General features: G+C 35.2%; 1 protein-coding gene across 3 annotated transcripts in view; it reads right to left on the bottom strand.

Moving 5' to 3' along the window:
- Positions 1–25,443, bottom strand: part of GSK3B (glycogen synthase kinase 3 beta) — a 196,671-nt gene that overhangs the window by 114,873 nt on the left and 56,355 nt on the right. For all 3 annotated transcript variants that reach the window (XM_030330443.1, XM_030330441.1, XM_030330442.1), the window contains exon 2: positions 17,017–17,210. In XM_030330443.1, coding sequence (XP_030186303.1) covers positions 17,017–17,210 — 194 coding nt within the window. The remainder of the gene's footprint in view (positions 1–17,016; positions 17,211–25,443) is intronic.

The following is a 25,443-nucleotide window of genomic DNA, read 5'->3' as shown; positions in this document are numbered from 1 at the left end:
TGACCTCAGATGAAGCCGGAGCTTAACCGACTGAGCCACCCAGGCACCCCAGAGTATTCTGTTAAGACCTGCCCTTGGGGCGCCTGGGTGGCGCAGTCGGTTAAGCGTCCGACTTCAGCCAGGTCACGATCTCGCGGTCCGTGAGTTCGAGCCCCGCGTCGGGCTCTGTGCTGACTGCTCAGAGCCTGGAGCCTGTTTCCGATTCTGTGTCTCCCTCTCTCTCTGCCCCTCCCCCGTTCATGCTCTGTCTCTCTCTGTCCCAAAAATAAATAAACGTTGAAAAAAAAAAATTTAAAAAAAAAAAAAAAAAAAAAAAAAAAAAAAAAAAAAGACCTGCCCTCAAAGAAAACTATTCTACCAGAGCAACTGAACTGGAGGAAAAGAAATACCCAATTCTAGCCTTCTCTAGACTTAGATGTGGGGAAAAAGAAATACCCAATTCTAACCTCTTCCTATGTGTGAGAAGAGAGATATAAAACTCCAGCCCCTTCTAGTCTTCTTATCTCACCTATGAGAGGGGAGGAGGATTAAAAAACTGAAAAAGCATTTGTAAAGGTCAAGCCCTAAAAAAGACCTATTACCTAAATAACTTTTAGTGAATATATCATAACCAGCTTTCAACAAAAAATTTACAAAAAAATACTAAAAGACTAAAATTAAAGTGTGACTACACATAACAGGCATCAGAATCACTGAAATTTAGTGGAGATGTTCAAATTATCAGACCAGGAATTTAAAACAATTGATTAATATTGTAAAGGCTCTAATGGAAAAAGTAGGTAACACAAAAACAGATGGGTAATATAAGCAGAGAGAGATGGAAACTTTAAAAAGAGTCAAAAGTAAATGCCAGAAATCAAAATCACTGTAACAGAAACCAACAATGCCTTTGATGGGCTCATGAATACACTGGACATGGCCAAGGAGAGAACCAGTAAGCCTAAAGAAACGTCGATAGAAATTTTCAAAACTGAAATGCAGAGAAAAATAAAAAATTAAAAATAACTGACTATCCAAGAACTATGAGGCAATTACAAAACCTGTAATGTATGCATAATGAGAATACCACAAGGCAAAGAGACAAAGGAACAGAAAAAACATTTGAAGCAACAATTGAGAATTTCTCAAAATTAATGTCAGATACCAAACCACACATGCAGGAAGCTCAGAGAACATAAAGAAGGATTATTACCAAAAAATCTACAGCTAGGCATATCATTTTCAAAATGCAAAAGATCAAAGAGAAAGAAGAAATCTTGAAAGAAGATGGGGAGGGGGGCGACCTCACCCATAGACAAGCAAAGATAAGAACTGCATTGAGCTTCTTTTCAAAAGTCATGCAAACAAGAAGAGTGAAGTAAAATATTTTAAATGTTGAAAGAAAAAAAATCTAGAATTCTGCATCCAGTGAAATTATTATTCAAATGTGGAGAAATACAGACTTTCTCAGAAAACAAAAATTAACAGAATTTGTCAAGAGTAGACCTGCCATCCAAGAAATGTTAAAGTAAAATATTTACCAGAAGAACGGAAAATGACATAGGTAAGAAATCTGTGGGGCGCCTGCGTGGCGCAGTCGGTTAAGCGTCCGACTTCAGCCAGGTCACGATCTCGCGGTCCGTGAGTTCGAGCCCCGCGTCGGGCTCTGGGCTGATGATGGCCCAGAGCCTGGAGCCTGCTTCCGATTCTGTGTCTCCCTCTCTCTCTGCCCCTCCCCCGTTCATGCTCTGTCTCTCTCTGTCCCAAAAATAAATAAACGTTGAAAAAAAAAAAAATTAAAAAAAAAAAAAGAAATATGTACCTATGTAAAGAAAGAAAGAGTATTAAAGAATAATGAAAGTAGAATATATTTTACTTTTCTTATTCTTAATTGATCTAGCTGCAACAGTTTGTTCAAAATAACAGCAGCAATAATGTATTCAGTGATTATAGCTTATGGATTAGTGAAACTAATGACAGTAATATTATATGGAATGAGAAGGAGAAATTGGGAATACTCTGTCATAAGGTAATTGCACTATCCCTGATTAGTACAGTCTCCTTAAAAGTACAGTTCGAAAAGTTGTAAATGTACACTGTAGACTCAATGGGAAAAGATACTGGCAAATGACATATCAGATAAAGGGTTAGTATCCAAAATCTATAAAGAAGTTATCAAACCCAACACCCAAAAAAACCAAATAATCCACCGAAAAAATGGGCAAAAGACATGAATAGACACTTTTCCAAAGAAGACATCCAACTGTCTAACAGACACATGAAAAATGCTCAACATCACTCATCATCAGGGAAATACAAATCAAAACCACAATGATATACACCTCACACCTGTCAGAATGATTAAAATTAACAACTCAGACAACAACAGATGTTGGCAAGGATGTGGAGAAAGAGGAACCCTTTTGCACTGCTAATGGGAATGCAAACTGGTGCAGCCACTCTGGAAAACAGTATGGAGGTTCTTCAAAAAATTAAAAATAGAGCTACACTACAACCCAGCAATTGCACAACTAGGTATTTATCCAAAGGATACAGGAGTGTTGATTTGAAGGGGCACATGCACCCCAATGTTTACAGCAGTACTATCAACAACAGCCAAAGTATGGAAAGAGCCCAAATGTCCACTGACTGATGAAGGCATAAAGAAGATGTGGTATATAGATATACAATGGAATATTATTTGGCGATTAAAAAAAAATGAAATCTTGCCATTTGCACAACATGGATGAAACTAGAGTATATTACACTAAGCGTTACACTAAGCGAAATAAGTTAGTTGGAGAAAGACAGATATCATATGATAGGGGAAGGGAAGCAAAAAATAAGATAAAAAAGAAGAGGGAGATAAACCAAACCATAGGAGACTCTTAACTACAAAGAACAAACTGAGGGTTGCTGGTGAGGTGTTGAGTGGGGGTAAAGGCTAAAGGGGCAAGGAGCATTAAGGAGGTCACTTGTTGGGATAAGCACTAGATGTTATATATAAATGAATCACTAAATTCTATTCCTGAAATTTTAAAAAAATGTTGAGGGGAAAGCATGAAAGAAGAGTAACAAATATTTGACATTTTTTTTATAACTGGAACTTCTACTTTTGTGTGCTTGAAATTTTCCATAATAAAAAGTTAAAAATATATATTCAAAAATAAATGCTAGAAACCAAATACATTTTGATTAATACATTTCAGAGAGAGGAGGAAAAAAATGGAATCAAATAAAATGCTCAGTTAAAAACAGATAAAACAGAAAAAGAAAGGAAGACAAAAGAAGAAACAAGAGCACTGAATAGAAACAGCAACAAATATGGCAAAACTATGATCCAACTATATCAATAATTTCCTTAAACATCAAAAGCCTAAATATACTGACATGAAAGACAGAGACTGTCAGTGCATTTAAAAAATAAACTTATACAATGTCACGTCAATTATATCTCAAGTTTTAAAATAAAACTTGATAAAAAATTAATTTTAAAAAGACTCAACTATATATAATCTACAAGAAACCCACCTTAAAGGACACAAATACATTTAAAAAAAGGGATGGACACAATGAGAAAACTACAGACCAATATTCCTGATGAATACTAATACAAAAACCTTCGAAAAAATACTAGCAAACCAAACTCAATAGCACACTGAAAGGATTATAAGCCACAACCAAGTTTTATACCTATAATGCAAAGATTTATACTTGGAACTCAAGAATGGTTCTATATACAAAAATCAATCAATGAAAACATACCACGTTAGCAACATGAAGGACAAAAGCCAAATGACCATCTCAATTGGTACAGAAAAAGCATTTAACAAAATTCAACACTGTTTCATGATAAGCATGTTCACCAAACTAGGAATATAAGGAAACTGCCTCAATATGTTATACATGATGAAAAGCCCACTGTTAACGTATTCAAAGCCGAAAAAAATTGAAAGCTTTCCCTCTAAGATCAGGACCAAGGCAAGGATGCCCATTTTGCCACTATTCAACAAAGTACTTAAAATCATAGCCAGAGCAATTAGACAAGAAAAATAAATAACAAAAGGTATCCCAATTGGAAAAGAAGCAAAATCATCTCTGTTCACAGAGGGATGATCTTATGTGTAGAAAACTCTAAAGAATTAAAAAAGAAAAGGCTATTACAACTAAGAAATGATTTCAGCAAAGTTTTAGATACAAACTGAACACTTAAAAATTGGTTCTATTGATTGCTCATTTGAACAATCAAAAAAGAAAGCAATCTCATTTACTATAGCATCAAAAAGGATAAAATGCTTAAGAAAAAAAACCCAATCGGGGCGCCTGGGTGGCTCGGTCGGTTAAGCGTCCGACTTCAGCTCAGGTCATGATCTCACGGTCCGTGAGTTTGAGCCCCGCGCCAGGCTCTGTGCTGACAGCTCAGAGCCTGGAGCGTGTTTCAGATTCTGTGTCTCCCTCTCTCTCTGCCCCTCCCCTGTTCATGCTCTGTCTCTCTCTGTCTCAAAAATAAATAAATGTTAAAAAAAAAAATTTTTTTTTAAAAGAAAAAACCCAACCAAGGAGGTAGATTTATACACTGAAAATTGTTAAGACACTGCCAAAAGAAATCAAAGAAGATAGGAATAAATGGAAAGACATTCCATGCTTGTAGCTTAGAAGACTTAGTAACATTAAAATGTCAATACTACCCAAACCCATACAGAGATTCAGTGCAATCCCTATCATAATGCCAATGGCATTTTTGCAGGAATAGAAAAACCAAATCCCAAAATTTATATAGAATTTGAAGAGACCCCAAATAACCAAAACAATCTTGAAAAGGAAGAACAAAGTTGGAAGTCTAATACTTCTTAATTTGAAAACAAACTACAAACCAATAGTAATCAAGACAGTATGGAATTAGCAGAGAGACAAATACATAGACAACTGGAACAGAAAAGAAAAACCAGATATAAACCCTCATGTATGGCCAAATAATTTTCAACAATAGTGTCAAGACTACACAATGGGAAAAAGACAGTTTCTTACCCTTATGGGTGTTGGAAAAACTGGACTAAGAAGCAAAAGAATGAAGATAAAACTTTACCTTACACCACACACAAAAATTAACTCAAAAGGGATTGAAGACCTAGACATGATACCTAAAACTATAAAAATCCTATAAGCAAATATAGGAGAAGAGCTTCAGAACACTGGAGATGGCAATGTACTTGATTTTTGGTGACTGTTTTATTTCACTTAGCAATACTATCCTTAAGGTTCATCCCTTGTTGTTGCAAGTGATAGGGGACACCAGAAAGTGCAAACAACTAAAGCAAAAATAAGACAAATGGGACTATGACAAACTTAAAAACTTCAGACTGTCAATGGGAACAATAAAAGCACAAACTCCCTTATGTGGACTCCTTAAAAAACGAACAAAAAGGTCAAACTCAAAGAAACAGAGTAGAATGGTGATTACAAGGGGCTGGGGGAGTGGGGAAGATGGAGTCTTCAGTTATAAAATGAAGAAATTCAGGGAAACTAATATACAACATGGTAAGGATAGTTATTGTATAGCTGAAATTTGCTAAGAGAGATCTTAAATGTTGTCACCACATGCACATGTGCAAAAACAGGTAACTATGTGAGATGAGGAATATGCTGATTAACCCAACTGAGGCAATTATTTCACAATGCATACACAGATCATCATGGTGTACACTTTAAATATATGCAATTTTATGAGCACTGGGTGTTGTATGGAAAGCAATTTGTCAATAAATTTCATATATATAAAAAAAATAAAGAGCATTATCATCAAAAAAAAAATATATGCAATTTTATGTCAATTAGACCTCAATAAAACTGGGGGGGGGAGGAGTTCAGCAAAATACAAACTTAGAAGAAATAGTTACGATGGTAAATTTAAGGTTATATATATTTTTTTAAGTAAAGGGATGGAGAATGTACACTGTACTAAGAGTAATCAAAAAAACTGGAGTAGTTATATTAATTTCAGGCAAAGAAGACTTCAGAGTAAGGATAATTTTCAGGGATAAAGGGGGGCATTACATAATGAAAAAGTGATCAGTTCTTGAAGAAGACAACAATTCTTAATGTGAATGCACCTAACAAAAGACTATCAAAACACTTGAGGCAAAAACGAATAGAATCATGAGGAGAAATAGACAAATCCGTTATTACAGAGACTTAAACACCCCTTTATCAGTTATTGACAGATCCAGCAAGCAGAAAATCAATAAGGACATAGTTGAACTGAATGACACTATTGAGCAACTGGATCTAATAAACATTTATAGAAAAATGTATCCAACAACAGCAGAATACATCCTCAATTTGATAAAGAACATCTGCAAAACTCTACAGCTAACATACTTAATGAGAAGAAACTGGGTGTTTTCCTACTAAGATCAGGAACAAGAGAAAAAAAGACTTCACTCCCATTCAACACCGTACAGAATACAATAAGGAAAAAAAACGGAAATAAAAGGCATCCAAATTGGAAGAGAAGAAATGAAATTATCTTTGTTTACAAAGATTGTAAAAATCTGCTTGTAAAAATCTCAAAAAATCAACAATAAAACCTCCTGGAACTATTAAGTGATTATAGCAAGATTGCGGGTACAAGTTTAAGGTACAAAAGTCAAATGCTTTCTTATATACCAGTAATAAAAAATTTGGAATTTGGAATTAAAAACAATACAATTTATGTTAGCACCCCCCACAAATGAAATGCTTAAGTATAAATCCAATAAAATATGTGTAAAATTTACATGAGGACACCCATAAAACCCTGAGGAAAGAAATCAAAGATCTAAATAAACAGAAACATATTGCATGTGCATGGATAGGAGAACTTAATACTGTCATGATGCCAGTCCTTTCTAACATGATCTATACTCAATGCAATGCCAAACAAAAAACCCAGCAAGTTATTTTATGGACACCCAGTAGTGAACACAATATTGAAGAACAACCAAAAGACTGTCACTGAATGACTTCAAGACTTACTATATAAAGCTACAGTTAAAAAAAAAAAAAAGTGAGGGGCACCTGGGTAGCTCAGCTGGTTAAGCGTCCAACTCTTGGTTTAGGCTCAGGTCATAATCTCACAGTTTGTAGGTTCGAACCCTGCATTGAGCTTTGCACTGATAATGTGGAGCCTGCTTGGGATTCTCTCCTGTTCTGTCCTTCCCCCACTCATCCCACCCCCCCTCTCAAAATAAATAAACTTAAAAAAATGTTTAAAAAAAAAAGTGATAAATAGGTCACTAGAAAAAACACAGAGCCCAGAAAAGCCACCAAATACACTCAACTGAACTTTGACAAAGGGTCAAAGGCATTTCAATGAAGAAAGGATATTCTTTTCAACAAACAGTACTGGAATAACTGACAGTCACAGGCAAATAAATGAATGTAACCACAGATTTTATAGCTTTCACAAAAATTAACTTAAAATATATCATAGACCTATCTGTAAAAGGCAAAACTACAAAACATCTAGAATACAACATAGTAGACAACCTAGGTGTCCTTGGGTTTGGCAGTGACTTTTTATTTATTTTATTTTATTTATTTTAAGAGACAGCAAGTGCAAGGGGGGGAAGGGGGAGACAGAGGGAGGGAGAAAAGAGATAATGAGAGGGGGGGGAGAGAGAGAGAGGGAGGGAGAATCTTAAGCAGGTCCCATGCTCAGTACACAGCCCAACATGGGGCTCAATCCCACGACCGTGGGATCTTGACCTCAGCTGAAATCAAGAGTCGCACACTCAACTGAGCCATCCACATACCCCTGGCAGTGACTTTTCAGATGCAACACCAAAAGCATAATCTATCAAAGAAAAAATTGAGAAATTGAATTTTTATTAAAACTTAAAACTTCTAATGAAAAAATAAGTTACAGCCTGGAAGAAATCTCTGCAAAACATGTATCTGAGAAAGCACTGTTATCCTAAGTATTAAAAAAAAAAAAAAAACTCTTAAAACTCAACAATAAGAAAACAATCATTAATAAGCACTTATATGAACAGACACCTCATCAAAGAAGATATACAGACAGCAAATAAGCATATGAAAAGATGCTCAACACCATATGTCATCAGAGAATTGCAAATTAAAACGTCAATTAGATACTACTGCTCTACTATTAGGATGGTTAAAATTTAAAACACTGACAACACCAAAGCCTCCTGAGGATGTGGAACAATAGAAAAATCTCATTCACTGTTGGTGGGAATGCAAAATTATTCTTTACAGTTGCTTTGGAGGATATTTGGCAATTTATTGAGAAACTAAACAAACTCTTATCACACAATCTAGCAACTGTGGTACTTGGTATTTAACCAAATGAACTGAAAACTTATATCCACACAAAAACACATTAATGTTTACAGCTGCTTTAGTCACAACTGTTGAACTTGGAAGTGACCGAGATATCCTTCAATAAGTGAATGCATAAACATGGATAAACAAACTGCAGTACATGAGTACACTGGGATACTTATTCAGTGCTAAAAAGAAACAAGCTATCATGCCACAAAAAAACTTTGCAAGCACATTAAATATCTATTGTTAAGTGAAAAAAGCCAAGCTGAAAAGGTTATATGCTGTATGATTTCAACTACATAACATTCTAGAAAAGGCAAAACTATGGAAACAGTAAGAAAAAAAAATCAATAGGGTTGGGGAAAGAGGGAAGAGAGAGGAATGAAAAGGTAGAGAGCTCAGGGAACTTTTAGGGTAGTGAAACTATTCTGTAAGACCCTGTAATAGTGGACATATGTCATTATACGTTTGTCAAACTCACAGACACAATACAAAGATTGAACTATAATGCAAACTACAGTCTTTTAATTACTAATAATGTATCAATATTGGTTTGATTGTAACAAGTCTACATAAATGCAAAATGTTAATAACAGGTAAAACTGAGGAGGAGGGGAGTATGTATGAGAACACTGTACTTTCCACTGATTTTTCTACACAACTAAAACTGCAAAATAAAGTCTATTATACATGAGAAGATGCTCAACATCACTCATCATCAGGGAAATACAAATCAAAACTACAATGAGTTACCACTTCACACCTATCAGCATGGCTAAAATCAAAAACACAAGAAACAACAGGTGTTGGTGAAAGTGTGAAGAAAAAGGAACCCTCTTGCACTGTTGGTGAGAATGCAAACTGCATTCATACAGTTACTCTGGAAAACAGTATGAAGGGTCCTCAAAAAGTTAAAAGAAAGAACTACTTTATGGTCCAGTAATCGCATTACTGGATAGTTACCCAAAATATATAAAAACATTAATTCAAAGGGATACATGGACCCCTATGTCTATAAGCAGCTTTATTTACAATAGCCAAACTATTGAAGCAACCCAAGTGTCCATTTATAGATGAATGGATAAAGAAGATGTGATATGTATACACAATGGAATATTATTCAGCCATAAAAAAATGGAATCTTGCCATTTGTGATGACATGTATAGAGCTAGAGTATAATGCTAACCAAATCAGTCACAGAAAGACAAATCCCATATGATTTCACTCATATGTGGAATTTAAAAAAAAATGAGCAAAGGAAAAAAAAAGCAAGCAAGTGTAAGCGAGAAGCACAAACCAAGAAACATACTTTCAACTACTTTGTCAAAGATTAACTACGTATGTGTAGGTTTATTTCTGAGCTCTCTATATTTTGTTCCATTGATCTATGTATCTTTTTTTAATGCCAATACCATACTGTTTTGATTACTATAGTTTGTAATAGAATTTGAAACCTGAGAATGTGAAGCTTCTAGCTTTGTTCTTCTTTTTCAAGATTGCTTTGGCTATTCAGTTTTTCATGGTTCCATACAAATTTTAGGATTATTTTCTATTTCTTTAAAAAATACCAATGAAACTTTTAGAGGGATTATACTAAATTTGTAGGTTACTTTGGGTAGTATGGACATTTAAACAATATTGATTTCTTCCAATTCATGAGCACAGAAAGAGTATCATTCCATTTGTGTCATCTTCAACTTCTTTCATTATTGTCTTGCAATTTTCAATATAGAGTCTTTCACCTTGTGGTTAAATTTATTCCTAGGATTTTGTCCTTTCTAATGCAATTGTAAATGAGACTGCTTTCTTTATTTCTCTTTCTGATAGTTCATTACTGACATATAGAAATGCAACTGATTTTTGTGTATTGATTTGCATATCCTGCAACTTTACTGAATTCATTTGTTCCAAAAGTTTTCTCGATGGAATCTTTTTTTTTTTTAATGTTTTTTATTTATTCTTGAGAGAGCTAGAGAGAGAGAGATCCAGGAGGGAAGGGCAGAGACAGAGAGGGAGACACAGAATCTGAAACAGGCTCCAGGCTCTGAGCTGTCAGCACAGAGCCCAACGCAGGGCTTGAACTCAGGAACCATGAGATCATGACCTGAGCCAAAGTCGAACACTTAACCAATTGAGCCACTCAGGAGCCCCTCTATACATAATTTTAAAAGCAAAATCAACAGGACCGTTCCACACGAAACTTTGTAGTCTCTAAAAATTCAATTCAATTAAAAAATTTTACTAGTCATACCTACACACTTAGGAAAGTAGCACTATCCTTATAAGGACTGGTATGGTAATTATGAAAATGTGTCTCTTAGATCTCCCACTATAGGGAGCATCACTGATCAACGGCCCAGCTGCTGAGCTTTCAAAGCCATTCCCTTGTTCAGGCCATACCAAGCTACCCATGTGCTGTTTCCAGAAACTGACTGAGCATGGCAGATGTATTTAATGGAGATCTTTTCCCAGGAGACAATGGATTCCCCTGATAGTCAACCTTGGGCTGAGACTTCCCCCCACCGGTTTTGCTAGAATTTCCTTAAAGCTGCATGGCAGTGTAAGATTTTTCCTACCTGCTGTCTTTCCTGCTCCCCAGAGGTTAAGACCTGATTTCTAGCTTCCCTTGATAACAAGTTTCTATGACCCAAAGAACATAGCTTCGTATGGCATAAGTAAACTTCTTTTCAAGTTGCCTGTTTTCAAGTATACTTCTTTTCAAGTTGCCTGTCAGTTTTATCAGGAAATAGATTTTCCACAAATGACTTAAAAGAGTTACATAAATACAATTAGGTGCCTCAAAATAAGACTACCCAATTTAATAGAAAGTAAAACAAACAGGTAAAAATCCAAAGTGAATAGCCATTTGTAGTAATTCAAATGCCTAAAAATAAAAACAACTTAGTTATAAGGAGTTTTAGAATTCAGAAAATGTGGGGCACCTGGGTGGCTCAGTCAATTAAGCATACAACTCCTCATCTTGGCTCAGTTCATCATAATCTCATGGTTTGGTTCATGAGTTTGTGAGTCCTGCATTGGGCTCTGCATGGAGCATGGATCCTGCTTTGGGTTCTGTCTCTCCCTCTCTCTGCCCCTTCCAAGCCTGCACTCTCTCTCCCTCTCTCAAAATAAATAAATAAACTTTAAAAATAAATAAAATTCAGAAAATGTTCTCATAATACATTGTTTCATTTGATTTATACAACACTGAAGGGGAAAAAAAGGAACACAATAATGACTCCTTTTCTGTGCCAAACAGTAAGCTGGGGCATTGCTGTAGTAGTAGCATTCTCATTTCATAGATAATGAAACTGAGACTCAAAAAGTTAATAAATATACTCTAGTTTACAAAACTACTAATGCAAACAACAAGGTCTTCTTTCTTCTATGGTGTCTCCACAACATCATGCAGAGAATAATCATACCTTCAAGGATCAAACCAGGCATTATTTCTCCTCACTCTTGAAAATGGTATATATTACAAGTAGGGCTCTATTCACTCTCTATTCACAATAGAACAACAGTGACACTTCACACCTCCACTCCCATATCTAACCACAGAACAAGTGAAACCAAGCAGGAGACCTGAAACCTATGACTTAGTTCAAAGGGAGAAATGAAATTAATAGTTTATGAAGCTAAGATCATTAATTAATTAAAAATGCAACTAACCAATTTTCAAATTAGAAAAGCTGGCCTCAACAAGTGTCAGTAGCTTTTGGGATTGATTAATCTTCTCTCTGCTCTAATATCAAAGGTCTCCTACATAAGGTACCTAGCTGGACTTTACCTCTACAAAACCACAAGAGCATTTTCTATAACAAGTACTTCTAAACTGGCTAAGTGAAGTAATTTAATTTCTGTTTAAGTAATTTGTCACAGAATGGTCACGGTGGGGGGGGGGGGGAAGCATTCAAACTGCAGGTAAAACATTACTGAAATGAAGATTATTCCAGAAATTTCTAATAGAAAAGCTCAGTGTCTTAGATATAGTTTACATGATTGCTGATGCAGGGTAATTCCTCTTGATTTTCTTTTTGTCTCTGACCGTTTTCTCTCTCCTTGTTTTTTCACCAAAACAAACTGCCTCTCACTGATACTAGCAGGTTCAACAGGTTGGTTTATTTGATTGGGCAAGGAGAAGACTTCAAACTTTTTCTGGAAATATCTAATTATTTAATATAATCCTAGGCAGCAGCTACGTAAACCACAGATGTGAAACTACAGAATTTTAAGTTGTCAGAAAAATTCATAGTATATATATTATAATAATCAAGAGAAATGAATTGGTCAATGTATCAAATTTTATTATTTTTTTTAAAACAGTTAACATTTAGCAAGAAGAACAAATACTTAAGTTTCACAAAGGAAAGGTGATACAGTGGAATGAAATGAACTTACCACTTTTTAGCATGTAAGAGAAAAAATTAAAATAAAAACAAAAACAAAACCATACAATAGCAATAAAAGCAATAAGTACTTAGGAACAAACTTAATAAGAAATGTCAAAAGTCTATATAAATAAAACTCCTGAAAGACACAAACGTAAATGTGAACAAACAGATTATCTCTTATTCCTCGATAAGATAATTCAACATCACAAAAAGGTTAGTTCTTCCTAAGTTAATGAGTTAATGAAATTTCAATTAAGAGTATCAGCAACCTATTTTAAATCGAGTTAGCCAAATTTATGTCAAAGTTCATATGGAAAAATAAACATTCAAGAAAAGCTAGGAGAAAAAAAAAAAAGCCTCAAGAGTGGATTACCTCAACCAGATATTAAAACATACTATAATGTGGTACTGACACAGGAACATGTATGCAAATGACCTAGTGGAACAGAACAGAAAGTCCAGAAACAGACCAACTACATGTGGAAATTTAGCATGTAATAACCATAGCATCTCAAATCACTGGAGAAAAGATCGGCCTTTCAATAAACTGTACTGAACAACTAACCGGTTAATGATTGAGAAAGGATAAAATTACGGGGTGCCTGGGTGGCTCACTCGGTTAGGCATCCAACTTTGGCTCAGGCCATGATCTAACAGCTTGTAGGTGTGAGCCCCATGTTGGGCTCTGTGCTGACAGCTCAGAGCCTGGAGCCTGCTTTGGATTCTGTGTCTCCCTCTCTCTCTGCCTCTCTCCTCCTCTCTCTCTCTCACAAAATAAATAAACGTAATAAAAAAAATTTTTTTTAAAGAAAGGATAAAATTATATCAGTAACTCATACCATACAGAGGCATGAACACCATAAACAAGAATAAACTTCAAACAGATCAGGGAATTTAAATGTAAAAAGTGAAATCTTGTAACTACCAAAAGAAAATATGGTTGAATTTCTCTTTAACCTGGGGAAAAGGCTTTTTATAAGGAAAGGCTTTATAAGGAAAAGGCTTTCTAATCATAAATTAAAATCCACATATGGGGCGCCTGGGTGGCTCAGTCGGTTAAGCGTCTGACTTCAGCTCAGGTCATGATCTCATGGTCAGTGAGTTCGAGCCCCACGTCGGGCTCTGTGCCGACAGCTCAGAACCTGGAGCCCGTTTCAGATTCTGTGTCTCCCTCTCTCTCTGCCCCTCCCCTGTTCATGCTGTGTGTCTCTCTCTGTCTCAAAAATAAATAAACGTTAAAAAAAATTTTTTTTTTTTTAAATCCACATATGATAAAAGAAAAGAACAATAAATTCGACTGTATGGGGTAGTGGGAGACTTTCATATGGTATAAAAACAGAATACACAAGGTAAAAATACTCAATACATCACAGATAAAGAATAAATCCGTAACAAAGAACTCTTCAGAGTTGAGAGGAAAAGACCAAAAACTCATTTAAAAAATGGACAAAAAGAAAAAAGAACAATTTACACATACAAAAACAAAACGGACCTTAAACAGATGGAAAGATGTTGAACTACATTCATAATAATGAGATTATAAATTAAAACTACAATGAGCTACCATTTCTCACATATCAGATTGGCAAAAATTGAAAAACTTAGGCAAGGCAAGTTGTCCACGCTAAGGGGAAATAGGCACTCAAATGACCAAAGAGGATGCAAACTGATTCAACCATTATGGAGGGGAATTTAACAATATCAAACAAAATTACCTAAGTGTTTATGCTTTGACTCAGCAGTCTACCTCTCTTAATTTACTGTAAAGATACACATCTAATTAAAAAAATATATGAGAGAAAAAAAAAATATATGAGAGAAGGTTTTTCAGAGCAGCACTCTTGGAGATAAAAAAAAATACTGAAAAGAAATGAAATATCCATACATACAAGAATGGTTGAATCAACTCTGGCATACTATGCAGCTAGATGAGAAAAATCTCTGAAATGATATGCAATGATTTCTAAGAACTGTATCAAGAGAAAAGGCAAAGTGCAAAAGAGCTCCCTTAATAAATTACCTTTTATGTAAAAAAGAAGCCAAGAAAATTATACTTAATTGCTCACTTGTGCAAAAGAAACCCAGAAAAAATGAACCAAAACATAATGAGACTGGCTAGCTACAGGAAGCGAGTAGAAACAAAATACAGGGAATAGAGAAGAAATGGCACTTGTATATTTCTGATCTTTGGAACCATGTTAGTGTGTTTCACAGATAGAAAATATAATTTTTTAAAAAGTAAAAAAAAAAAAAAAAAAAAAAAAAAAAAACAGGGTTAAAGTTCTAAGAAGGGATACATTCAGAAACAAATGAACCAAACTATTTCAAATGAATAAATAAACCACGCTAAAGGGAAAATTTTTAATTAAAAAAAAAAAAAGCAAGAATACAAACACAAATACTTTCTAAACAGAATATATGGTTCTGATGCAGTGATGATAAAATGTTTAACAAAGCACTCTGGAGTCAGAATGCTTGATTCAAATACTTGCCCAATTTTCTACTTGCTAACTGTGTGACCCTGGACAAGTTAATTTATAATCTCTGTGCGTAAGTTTTCTTAGCCAAATAACAACAGTACCAATCTCACAGTACTAATGATAAGGCTCAAATAAAACTAATTATGTAAAAAGCTTAGGAGATCACTGGGTATATAACAAGAATTTGTTAAGTATTTGCTATCATCAATACTAATCCAAAGCAAAAAACAAAAAAACCAACCCACTGATTTTGCAGGTTTCCAGGAGATACATATAATAAAAATGGAGTCCTTGTCATGAAAAATTTTGGAATTTCCTAGTTTAGGGACAATAAGTGTTCAAGGAATTTAGAACAAAATCCATATGGCTGGCCGGAATCATCTGAGAAATTTCATAAAGGACAGGATTTAGATTAGCAAGAGAACGGGAGTGACAGAAAGGAAGCTAAATAAAAACCAATATATATTTCACGGACAGTAGCATAAAAGGTTTGGAAAGCTGAGTATTTGGAGATAAGACTACAGAAGTCCCTGAACACACTACTGAACTAGGCAGGCTTTATTTTCTAGACTATGAGGAACCACAGAAGAATTGTGTGTAGGAGAAATAATGATCAACCTTAAGTGTGGGATTATTCTTGTGGTGGTATGCAGAAGATCAGAGGTAGAGTCTTACTAGTAGGTAAGCCAAATAATGGCAAGGGCCTGACTAGACTACTAGTGATGAAAAAAGGAAAGAAGGCACAAATCATCAAGGCAGTAAAGAAAAGAAAAAAAATCAATGCAGGGTGACAAGTGGATATGAGATATGAGAGACCAGAAAAGTCTGAATGACAAAGCGAATGACATCATTAGAAGCAAAAAGCAAAAAGGAATGGGAAGCAACAGAAAGGATTTCCACCAGGTCTCAAAAGTCAGATCAGAATTAAGCAAGAAGCCCTTGCAATGTGAGATACCAGATATCAATATCCAGTGGGCATTTGGCAACATGGGACTAGAACTTAAGAGAGAGAGTACTGAAGACAAAAGGTGTAACAATTTTTTTTTCCTAAAAAACCTCTTTAGAATGTTTGAGACACTCTAGAGCAATAAAGATAGTAGACTCTGTGCTATTTCAGAGCAGTGATCATCTCTTATTTATTTTTATAGCCCTTCATGTTTGGCATACTTATTAATACAGGGGAGACTCTCAGTAAGATGTTGCAGAGGTGGCAGAAGTAGAGAAGAGAACAGAGCTGCATGGCTTGTTAATGGCAGAACATACGTTAGAGCCCAGATCTTTTGACTCTCTACACTATACCATAACATAGAGATGACCTTTCAACATTCATGCATAGGATCCCCTAAAGAGCTGGTGTAAGAAATGAAAATAAACTGTTTCTCAGAGTAGACTGAAGAAAGACATAAGAAAATAGCAAAGAAAAGTCAGTTATTGGGGAAAAAAATGATAGTGTTGCATTACAGATTCAAAGGAAATTTTAAGAAAGGAGGCATAGTCAATAGTCAAATGACCAAACACTACAGGTACTATTTCTCTGGTCTCCTACACCAATGAGACCCTAGGCAAGGAGAGGTCACTTTTTAAAAGTATAAATTAAGAATTTTAATCTACTTTTCACAGCATTTTAAAATCATATATCACTTAAGGCAGTGGTTCAAAAATAATATTGCAATCTTTAGTAACTTTTATCTCTACAAAATATACAAGAGAAAATACAGTGTCTACAATAAATCTGCACAGTAAATGAAATTTGAAGCAAAAAGAAATGATTAGAAAAAATACTCATTCACATCAACTGATAGCAACAAAATGCATGAAATACCAAAGGTCTTACCTTAAATCTCTTGTCTTGCAATACTTTCTTGATGGCAACCAGTTCTCCTGAATCACAAAGTTTGGCTTGATATACCACACCAAATGACCCATTTCCAATCACTTTAGTGTCTGTATAGCTGACTTCTTGTGGCCTATCGGGACCCTGCCCAGGAGTTGCCACCACTGTGGTTACCTTGCTGCCATCTTTGTCTCCTAAAAGAAACAAGAGACAGAAAAATGAGAACTGTAAAGAATTAAACAGAGAAAATTGCTGAAGTACACAATAGTTTACATAGTAAACTATGTTTTTTACTACAAATCATTTTTAAATGCTCATCTTAGTTTATTGTATAGAATTACTTCAACTATTTGTTTCAATTTGTAAGTAACTTTTTAACCACCATTTATTTAGTCATTCTGTAGACTAGACATCATGCTTAGTTTACATATGGGGATTTATTTAATGAAAACAATCACCCCATGAAGTATATAATACTGTTTCCATACAAAACTAATGGAAATAATGTTAAATTTGCTGAAGGTCAAAAGTCAAATGGTGGACCCTGGGTTTGAATCCCATCTGTTCTTTCTAAAGAAGGCCCTAGTTCTTTTCTCAAGGCTTCCTTATTTTACTTGAAAATAAATACTACTGAAAACATCTAAATATGTTGACTCTATTCAGACCATTCTGCCTTTAGGAAGGTAAGGCTTTGAGTTTTTCTTTCTCTGCATCTTACTTCTTTTTAAGAAAATCAACTATCTCTTAGAGAAAGGTCAAATGGGGAAAAGGAACATGGGAAAGAGTATTAATTTGGAGTAAGAAAAGAAAAACCAAAACCATTCTGAACTGAGTGAGCCTCATTCATAAGTAGCTCACTGGTTCTGTGGTCTCTGCCCACTCAATAGCTCTTGCCTTATCTTCTGTGCCTTCCCACCCTTCCCAGTAACAATCTAAAGACTTCAATTCAAGCTCAAGAGCCACCTCTTATTGCCTAGGCAGAGTTCACAATCATCTTGGGTCTCTGAACTCTTAAACTATTCTAAACCATACTATGCTACCTAGAACCTGATTCTAAAGAGTTTTAAATTGTTCTTTTAGTGATTTCAGAATACACAGAGATTCTACTGAGTACAATCATTGGTAAGTAGCAAGTATGACTTGTGCTTCTCTCTTCCCTGACAAATCTGAAACCAAATCTCAGTACATCCAAGTCCTTAGGCTCACTGACTAAACTGCACTTTTTCCGTTTGTTTCTTCTTCTACTCTTCCATTATATCAATTTTATTTGTATGATGCTAACTGAATTCATACTAACCTAATAAAAGAAAAAAATGTAGTTTTTAACTCTAGATACCAAGCCAAGATTTTGAAGTATTCACTTGAACCTCACATATAAAAAAATATATATTAATCTCATTTTCCAATGGTTTGAGTGTTTTTTCCCAAAATAAAATTACCAAATGAATATCCAAATGTTAGTGGCACATTTAACCAATATGTATAGCCATTTTGGTTCACAAAGGTACTAATATAGGCAAAAAAAAAAAAAAAAAAAAACACACTAAGTGATATCTGTGACTAATTAATGCTCCTGTTTATAAGGCAGCCTTCCTGACAGACACAAAAGCAATGAAGGATTCCTACATAAGATAGCAAGGTAAATTTACAGGCAGTCTACATTATATATTATATCATGGCTAACTACCTTAAATATGTAGGGTTTTGGTTCTAAGGTATAACGCCCAACAGATATGACAGCACAAATCTAACACCACTTGTAGAAAGGTAACTCAAATCTTGTCAACACCAACATTTTTATTCACAACAGTATTATATGTACTTTAAATACATGCAAATCCCAGCACAAGTCAATACATATACAGTAGTTCTCAATGCTTTCAAATGATCCCTTCACATTTCACTTCCTAGTAAAATAAATCTAATATGTTTGCAAAACCTAGTTTAATCAAATCTCAATTCTAAATCATCATGCTCAATTCCCCCAAATATTCCATATCACTTTCACTTTTGAGCATGTTAATGTTAACTACAACTTTTCAGGTTGACTATAAACCTTAATGTAAGTTATTTTCTTCTTCATTTGTAAAATAAACCTATCTTTACTTGTAACATTCCTCTAAAGACAGAATCACAGTCTTCTGACCTTAAACTAAAAATGAAGAGATCTAGAAGGTTAGATTCAGGAAAGATTAAAATTCAAGGTACTGAACACATTTTCTTACAATCCAATTGTCCAAAGAAAATAAAAAACAGAATTGATTTCAAACAGTCCAACCAACTCTTCCCTAGATCATCCAAGTCAAAACCGTATCACCAAAAACTATATATTTCAAGAACTATGAATAATTTCACTGAACAGGTTGCTTGCAAAATCTCACACGTCTAATCCACAAAACAAAGCATCATTATTTTTAAAATAAATTAACAGATTTTAAGAATGGCTGTTGCATTCCACAACTTTAACTGAAAACAAAAGCTGTCTGAGGCATAAACAAAAATTATGCTTTTCTACTGTATAACCATATTTCAATAAAGAAAACAGTAGCCACAGTTTTGTACTTGCTTTCAGTAGAGAACTTAAAACAATATAAGCATGTGTAATGACTTTCCTTACTTGCCTCTTTAGGTTGCATTTCTCCACATTTCAGAAAAATGGTTTGTTTCAGGGTTTCAAGAATCAGCTATGAAAGATATACATCAGAACCCCGGGATTTTTTTTTTTTTTTAGCTTCATTTTAGAGACAGAGAGATAGTGTGAGAGTGCGCACGCGCGTGAGTGGGGGAGGAGCAGAGAGACAGGTAGACACAGAATCCAAAGCAGGCTCCTCCAGGCTCTGAGCTGTCAGCACAGAGCCCAAAGTGGGGCTCAAACTCATAAATTATGAGATCATGACCAGAACTGAAGTCAGATGCCCAACCTACTAAGCCACCCACGCGCCCCAGAACCCTGGGATTTAAAATCTCTTCAAATCAACTATTAGGCCTGGGTAATGCCTAACATCTAATCGTGCTTTTTCTCATATGCAAATTATAATGCATAAATGAAGTAATTCTGCAAAAATATTAAAGCAGGGTAGAAAGATAAATAGATAGGTACTACAGATGCTATCACTGGAAGAGACTTTTAAGTCTTAAGGCCTCTTAGTGTTAAATTATGATTGGATATGGACAAGGACCAATCCTTTCACCTTCTTGTATATCTAGTAAAAAAAAAAAAAAAAAAAAAAAACGACTTACTATCTCAGCAGAAATTAAAGATTCACTCTATTCTCTTTCGAGCAGTTACAGAAAATGCTGAGAACTCTTATGGGCTACATTCTCTACTAATATGAAATCTCTAAGTATAACACGAACGATGGTTCTCAGGCTTTCTACCTCAAGCATTCTGGAATTTCTATTCAGAATGCTTCATCGGAGATCTGAAATAGCAGAGCTGTAAAAAATGGCAAGATAATACTGGGGATGACTTGGCATGAGCATTAGGAGCACATGGGGCAGTCAGCAGCTAATGTGCCAAGGAAAAGCATGCCACCATGTGGCATTGTAATTTGCCGACTTAGCAATAAAATAGCTGTATAAAATTTCACTGTATATCCATCCAGTTCATTGTTTTATCTACTCTAATACTTACAATAAATGTAGGGATACATTATAATAATGTTTACTATGCAAATGAGGAAAGTAAAACTAAGAGATGAAAGCTCTGAGTAGCAAGAATTCTTCCCTTGCCTCATACTGCCTCTGCTATATTTTACAACCTTCCTACTACAGCTGAAAGACTTTAACTTCATATACTATTGCCCCCCCCCCGCAAGAAGCAGATGTTTCTGAAAATATAAAAAGATCAGCTCCAAAGTAGTAAGAAATAAAAGAATAAATGATAATCTGTTACAGATTTCAGGCCTCAATCATTCACTTATTAATAGCTAAAGAGCTATTTTCCAAAATACTTTGGTAACCTTCAATTTCAAAACTTATCCCAAAGCAAAAGCACATGGAAAACAAAAATGTAAAATAATCGATTCAGTGATGTTCAAACAATTTAACATTTGCTACCAGAAATTGTATAATTTTCAATCTTAGCAACAGAGCATTATAAAGCACTGCTACCAAGAGGCCGAAAACCTGATGAAAAACTGGAAAGCAATAAATCTCCCTCATTTAAAAAAAAAAAAAAAAAAAGTCACCACTCTGCCCAATGCTAAATTTCTCAGAATGCATGGCATAGTGAGTCTCATACCAATTACAACAAAACTAGTCTCCAAAAATGCAGTACAACAACAGAACAGTGGGAACAGCTTAGCTCCAGGAGGCTTTGTCTCCTGCCAGAGGACTCCTGGGATCCTCTATTACAATTAAAATTCACTCAGGAGGTATAAACTTCCTATTATAATTAGAAAATAGAATTAAATCCCCTACTCTTTACCACAATAAATAAATCTTAAATATATAAACCACAATAGACTCCTTATAAAGCAACAGAAAGATGATATACAAGAGAATAACCACTTTCTATTGAAGGCTGTTATATATATAGAATACAATTTTTTAAAAGCCTTAGGCATATCCTAAAATAATATGTGTGACCTAGTATCCAACCTCTCAAACATAGGTTTGTACCTTGTAAGCAACACCTCATGGTTACATTTTTTAAAGCATCCAAGTGTGGAGTGAGCATCCCCAAACCGAAAGGCCACTTCAAGCATGTTTAAATATTTAGGAGGTATCTGACACTGACATCCTAATTTTCTATGAATGATAAATCTCATTCATATTTTAGCCATTTGATTTGATGTTTAAGATTCAATTTTTTTTAATGTTTATTTATTTTTGAGAGGGGAGGTGCAAGGGAAGGGCAGAGAGACAGAGAGGGAGACACAGAATCCGAACCTGGCTCCAGGCTCCCACTGGGAGCTCAAACCCCATGAACCATGAGATCAAGACCTGAGGTAAAGTCGGACGATTGAGCCATCCAGACACCCCATGATGTTTCTTAAGATTTAGAGCTGAGGAAAAGCAAAAACTACACTTTCTGTGAGGCTTATAGAGATGTTAACAAGTCATACTGAACAAAGTCAATGACTGTCTAACAATTTCCTTTAACTCAAAAATAACCTCTCTCTACAGAAATAACAAAGTTAAAAGTCTGTAACAAAAACCCAGAGAAACCAGCATACTACTTGTGACAAGGAAGGTATGAAGTATTGTTAAGAATTTATTTTGTTTTGGGGCGCCTGGGTGGCTCAGTCGGTTAAGCGTCCGACTTCAGCTCAGGTCACGATCTCACGGTCCGTGAGTTCCAGCCCCGCGTGGGGCTCTGGGCTGATGGCTCAGAGCCTAGAGCCTGCTTCCAATTCTGTGTCTCCCTCTCTCTCTGCCCCTCCCCCGTTCATGTTCTGTCTCTCTCTGTCTCAAAAATAAATAAACATTAAAAAAAATTTTTTTTAAAGAATTTATTTTGTTTTATTTTGTTTTGTTTTATTTAACAACAGTACTAGTAGGGTAAACACACTGCCTATGCTTCTCCATCCCGAAGAGAAGTAACAGCTATTTTTACATATGTTTAACAATAACATGGCAAAACTCTATCAAAAAATATTATATAAATTACTCAAAAGAATCAAAATGAACATCAATTTCAGGCATGATTAAGATTGTCTGAAGTGGAAACACTGACTACTGTCAAACTTTCAAGTTTTGATCTCAAAGTTCAAATACTTTTTGTCCTAAGTAACTCGCTAAGGAACATCTATTAAGGCAAGATGTTCACAAAACACGAAAACTTGTTTAAAAACATGAAAAAAGCATAAAAATAAGCAAAAGAAATAAAAAGTAAGGAACTGAGGTCCACAGAATCAGAGGTGAGCAAATTCAAAAATAAACTTGTCGTGAAATAGGGACTCGACTCTATGATGTGGAAGCTCTAGCCAGAGTGCATCTGCTCACAACCCCAGAGCAAAACTATGAAGAAAGGAACGCCAATCAAGCACTTCAATCAAGCACTTCAATCAGCCAGATCAACCCCAATGGCCAAGAGCATGATACAAATTTTAAGGCAATTTCTATGAAACCTTGATATGCTAAAAATCTTTCCAGCAGAGACATTTCCCTGAGACATCATTCATTTCCACATGATTCTATCTAGAGGACTGAGAAAAATAAAACAAAAGAACTGCTATCATTTCTTTTGAAGACAGAGTAAACAAAAGGAGAGGCAGGGAAAACAAAACGGACAGATGTTACACATGGGCTGGCTTTGGACACGTTTCCCTATATATCACTTCTAGAAATAGAAAGGAAAAACAGGGTGGCGGAGGATAAAGATGAGACAGAAGACTCCAAAGTCCCTGGCAGCATAGTAATACATTTTTAATCAAAGGAATATACCATGTAAATGGGATTAACAAGCATCAATTCTGAAAAACCGTAAAACTCCCCTCAAGAAAAAAAATTTGGTCAAGTTTTTTGCTAGAGATATATTGTATTATATGGACTCCGAAGTCATATCAAGGTCTGAAGTACATATTCTACCACTTAGTACCTATAAAATGGAGATAGCGGCTACTTTGTAAGTCTGCTATGATGATTAATAGGTTAAGCATTTTTTTAAGTGCATGCCCCACAGAGGGTGCTCAACAAATTATAGTTTCTCTGACCTTTGAATTATTGGCAGTGGAAATGAAAAAAAAACAAAACAAAACATTCTTTTGCCCTGCTATGCTCTTTTAACATGTGGTATATGCTCTTCTACAGTGCTTATCACAATGTTCTATAATTATTAAGAGTCTGAGCCCCTCACTTGACTAAGGAGTTCTTAGGAAAGCCAGACATTATCTGAATCATATACCTTTCTCTAGCGCTTATTAACACAGGGTTTGGCACAAGGCAGGTGCTCAGCAAAGGTCTGCTGTTGAATTTCTGTACAATTACTCCAGCACAATTGTCAGGATTTGGGAACTGACTACTTTGTGTTAAACTTTAAGCAGTGCTTTTGCTTCTTCTTATGCTTACCATTGATCAGATACAACTCCCTAGGTACAAATGGTCTTACCAGTAGTAAAACAGAATGAAGGGTTTACTGCAAATATGGTGATAACATGCAGCCAAACAAATGACCCAATGTGCCACATTTGTATTTATTTATAGGTAGGAGAATTAGTCTGTTTCATATCTCTTTTCCAAATAATTCTGGTTTTTTTGAGGCATTAATATGCAGCAATGGATAAGAACTGGGCAGGGGACACCTCTTGAGGTCTTAAGTTCAATTTGTATCAGTCTATATGTAAGTATATTCTTTGAGTACCATTTTACAGTTTGTAAGAACCTCTCACAGAAGACAGAAGAATTACCTGGGAGAGTTTACTGAAAATAGAATGTCACCCCTAAAGAGACTCAGTAGGTCTGCAATGCAGCTCAGAAAATTGCATTTTTAATAAGTACTCCTTCTAATTCTTAATGCAGTTCCAATGACCGTACTTTGAGAAAGAACTATAATACTATTGAAACCCTACAACAACCTTGTGACATACCCACGATAATCATTTAACAACTGGAAGAAACTGTAGTACCTGGGTGGCTCAGTCCGACCCCAGCTCAGGTCATGATCTCATAGTTTGTGAGTTCCAGCCCAGGGTCAGGCTCTGTTCTGACAGCTCAGAGCCTGTAACCTGCATCGGATTCTGTGTCTCCCTCTCTCTCTGCCCCTCCCCCTCTAATGCTCTGTCCCTCAAAAATGAATAAACGTTAAAAAAAAAAAATTGGAAGAAACTAAGGTAACTGAAAAGGTTTCATAACTTACCCGAAGTAACTCCCTTGGTTGCACCCACAGGATTCAGAACTAAAACCTGTACCCTACAATGTTACTTTGCTTTAAATCCATGCTAAAAAACAACACAGGCGTTGAGGTCCCAAAATCAACTTTCTATTTTCAGCAGAACTGAAAATCTGAAATACTTTACAAAAGGTTCTGAGGTATCTATCGCAAAAGTATGTATCTCAAAAGTTTTAACTCAAAATATCCATAGTCCTTTTGAACTAATTTTAATTGACTCAAAATGTTTCTCTTCTCTCAAAAACCTAATTTTACTTTAAACCAAACAAACCAAAAACCAGAATGAATCCTGCCAATTTTCAACAGCCTGAACTTAAATATTATTTTACTTTTGAACCATGACCTGGAATCAAGCATATTTTTCCTCTGACTCCAGTGAATTGGAGTAAAATTAAACCAAACCCCAAATGAATAAATATTTCACTTGGTCTTAAACCCTCACTTGAAACAATATCAAGATGCATTTTAGAGACAGGTTTATTTTCCATGAAAGTCTAAAAGGCTTGCAGGATGTGTATAAGAACTTCAACTTTTAGGAATTTACATTAGAATATTTAAGTTGTTTTTTTTTTTTAATTTTTTTTTTCAACGTT

This window comes from Lynx canadensis, chromosome C2 (assembly GCF_007474595.2).
Source record: "Lynx canadensis isolate LIC74 chromosome C2, mLynCan4.pri.v2, whole genome shotgun sequence".
Lineage (NCBI taxonomy): Eukaryota > Metazoa > Chordata > Mammalia > Carnivora > Felidae > Lynx > Lynx canadensis.
The sequence above is the reverse complement of the archived record's forward strand: the minus strand, read 5'-3'. Positions and strand labels throughout refer to the sequence as shown.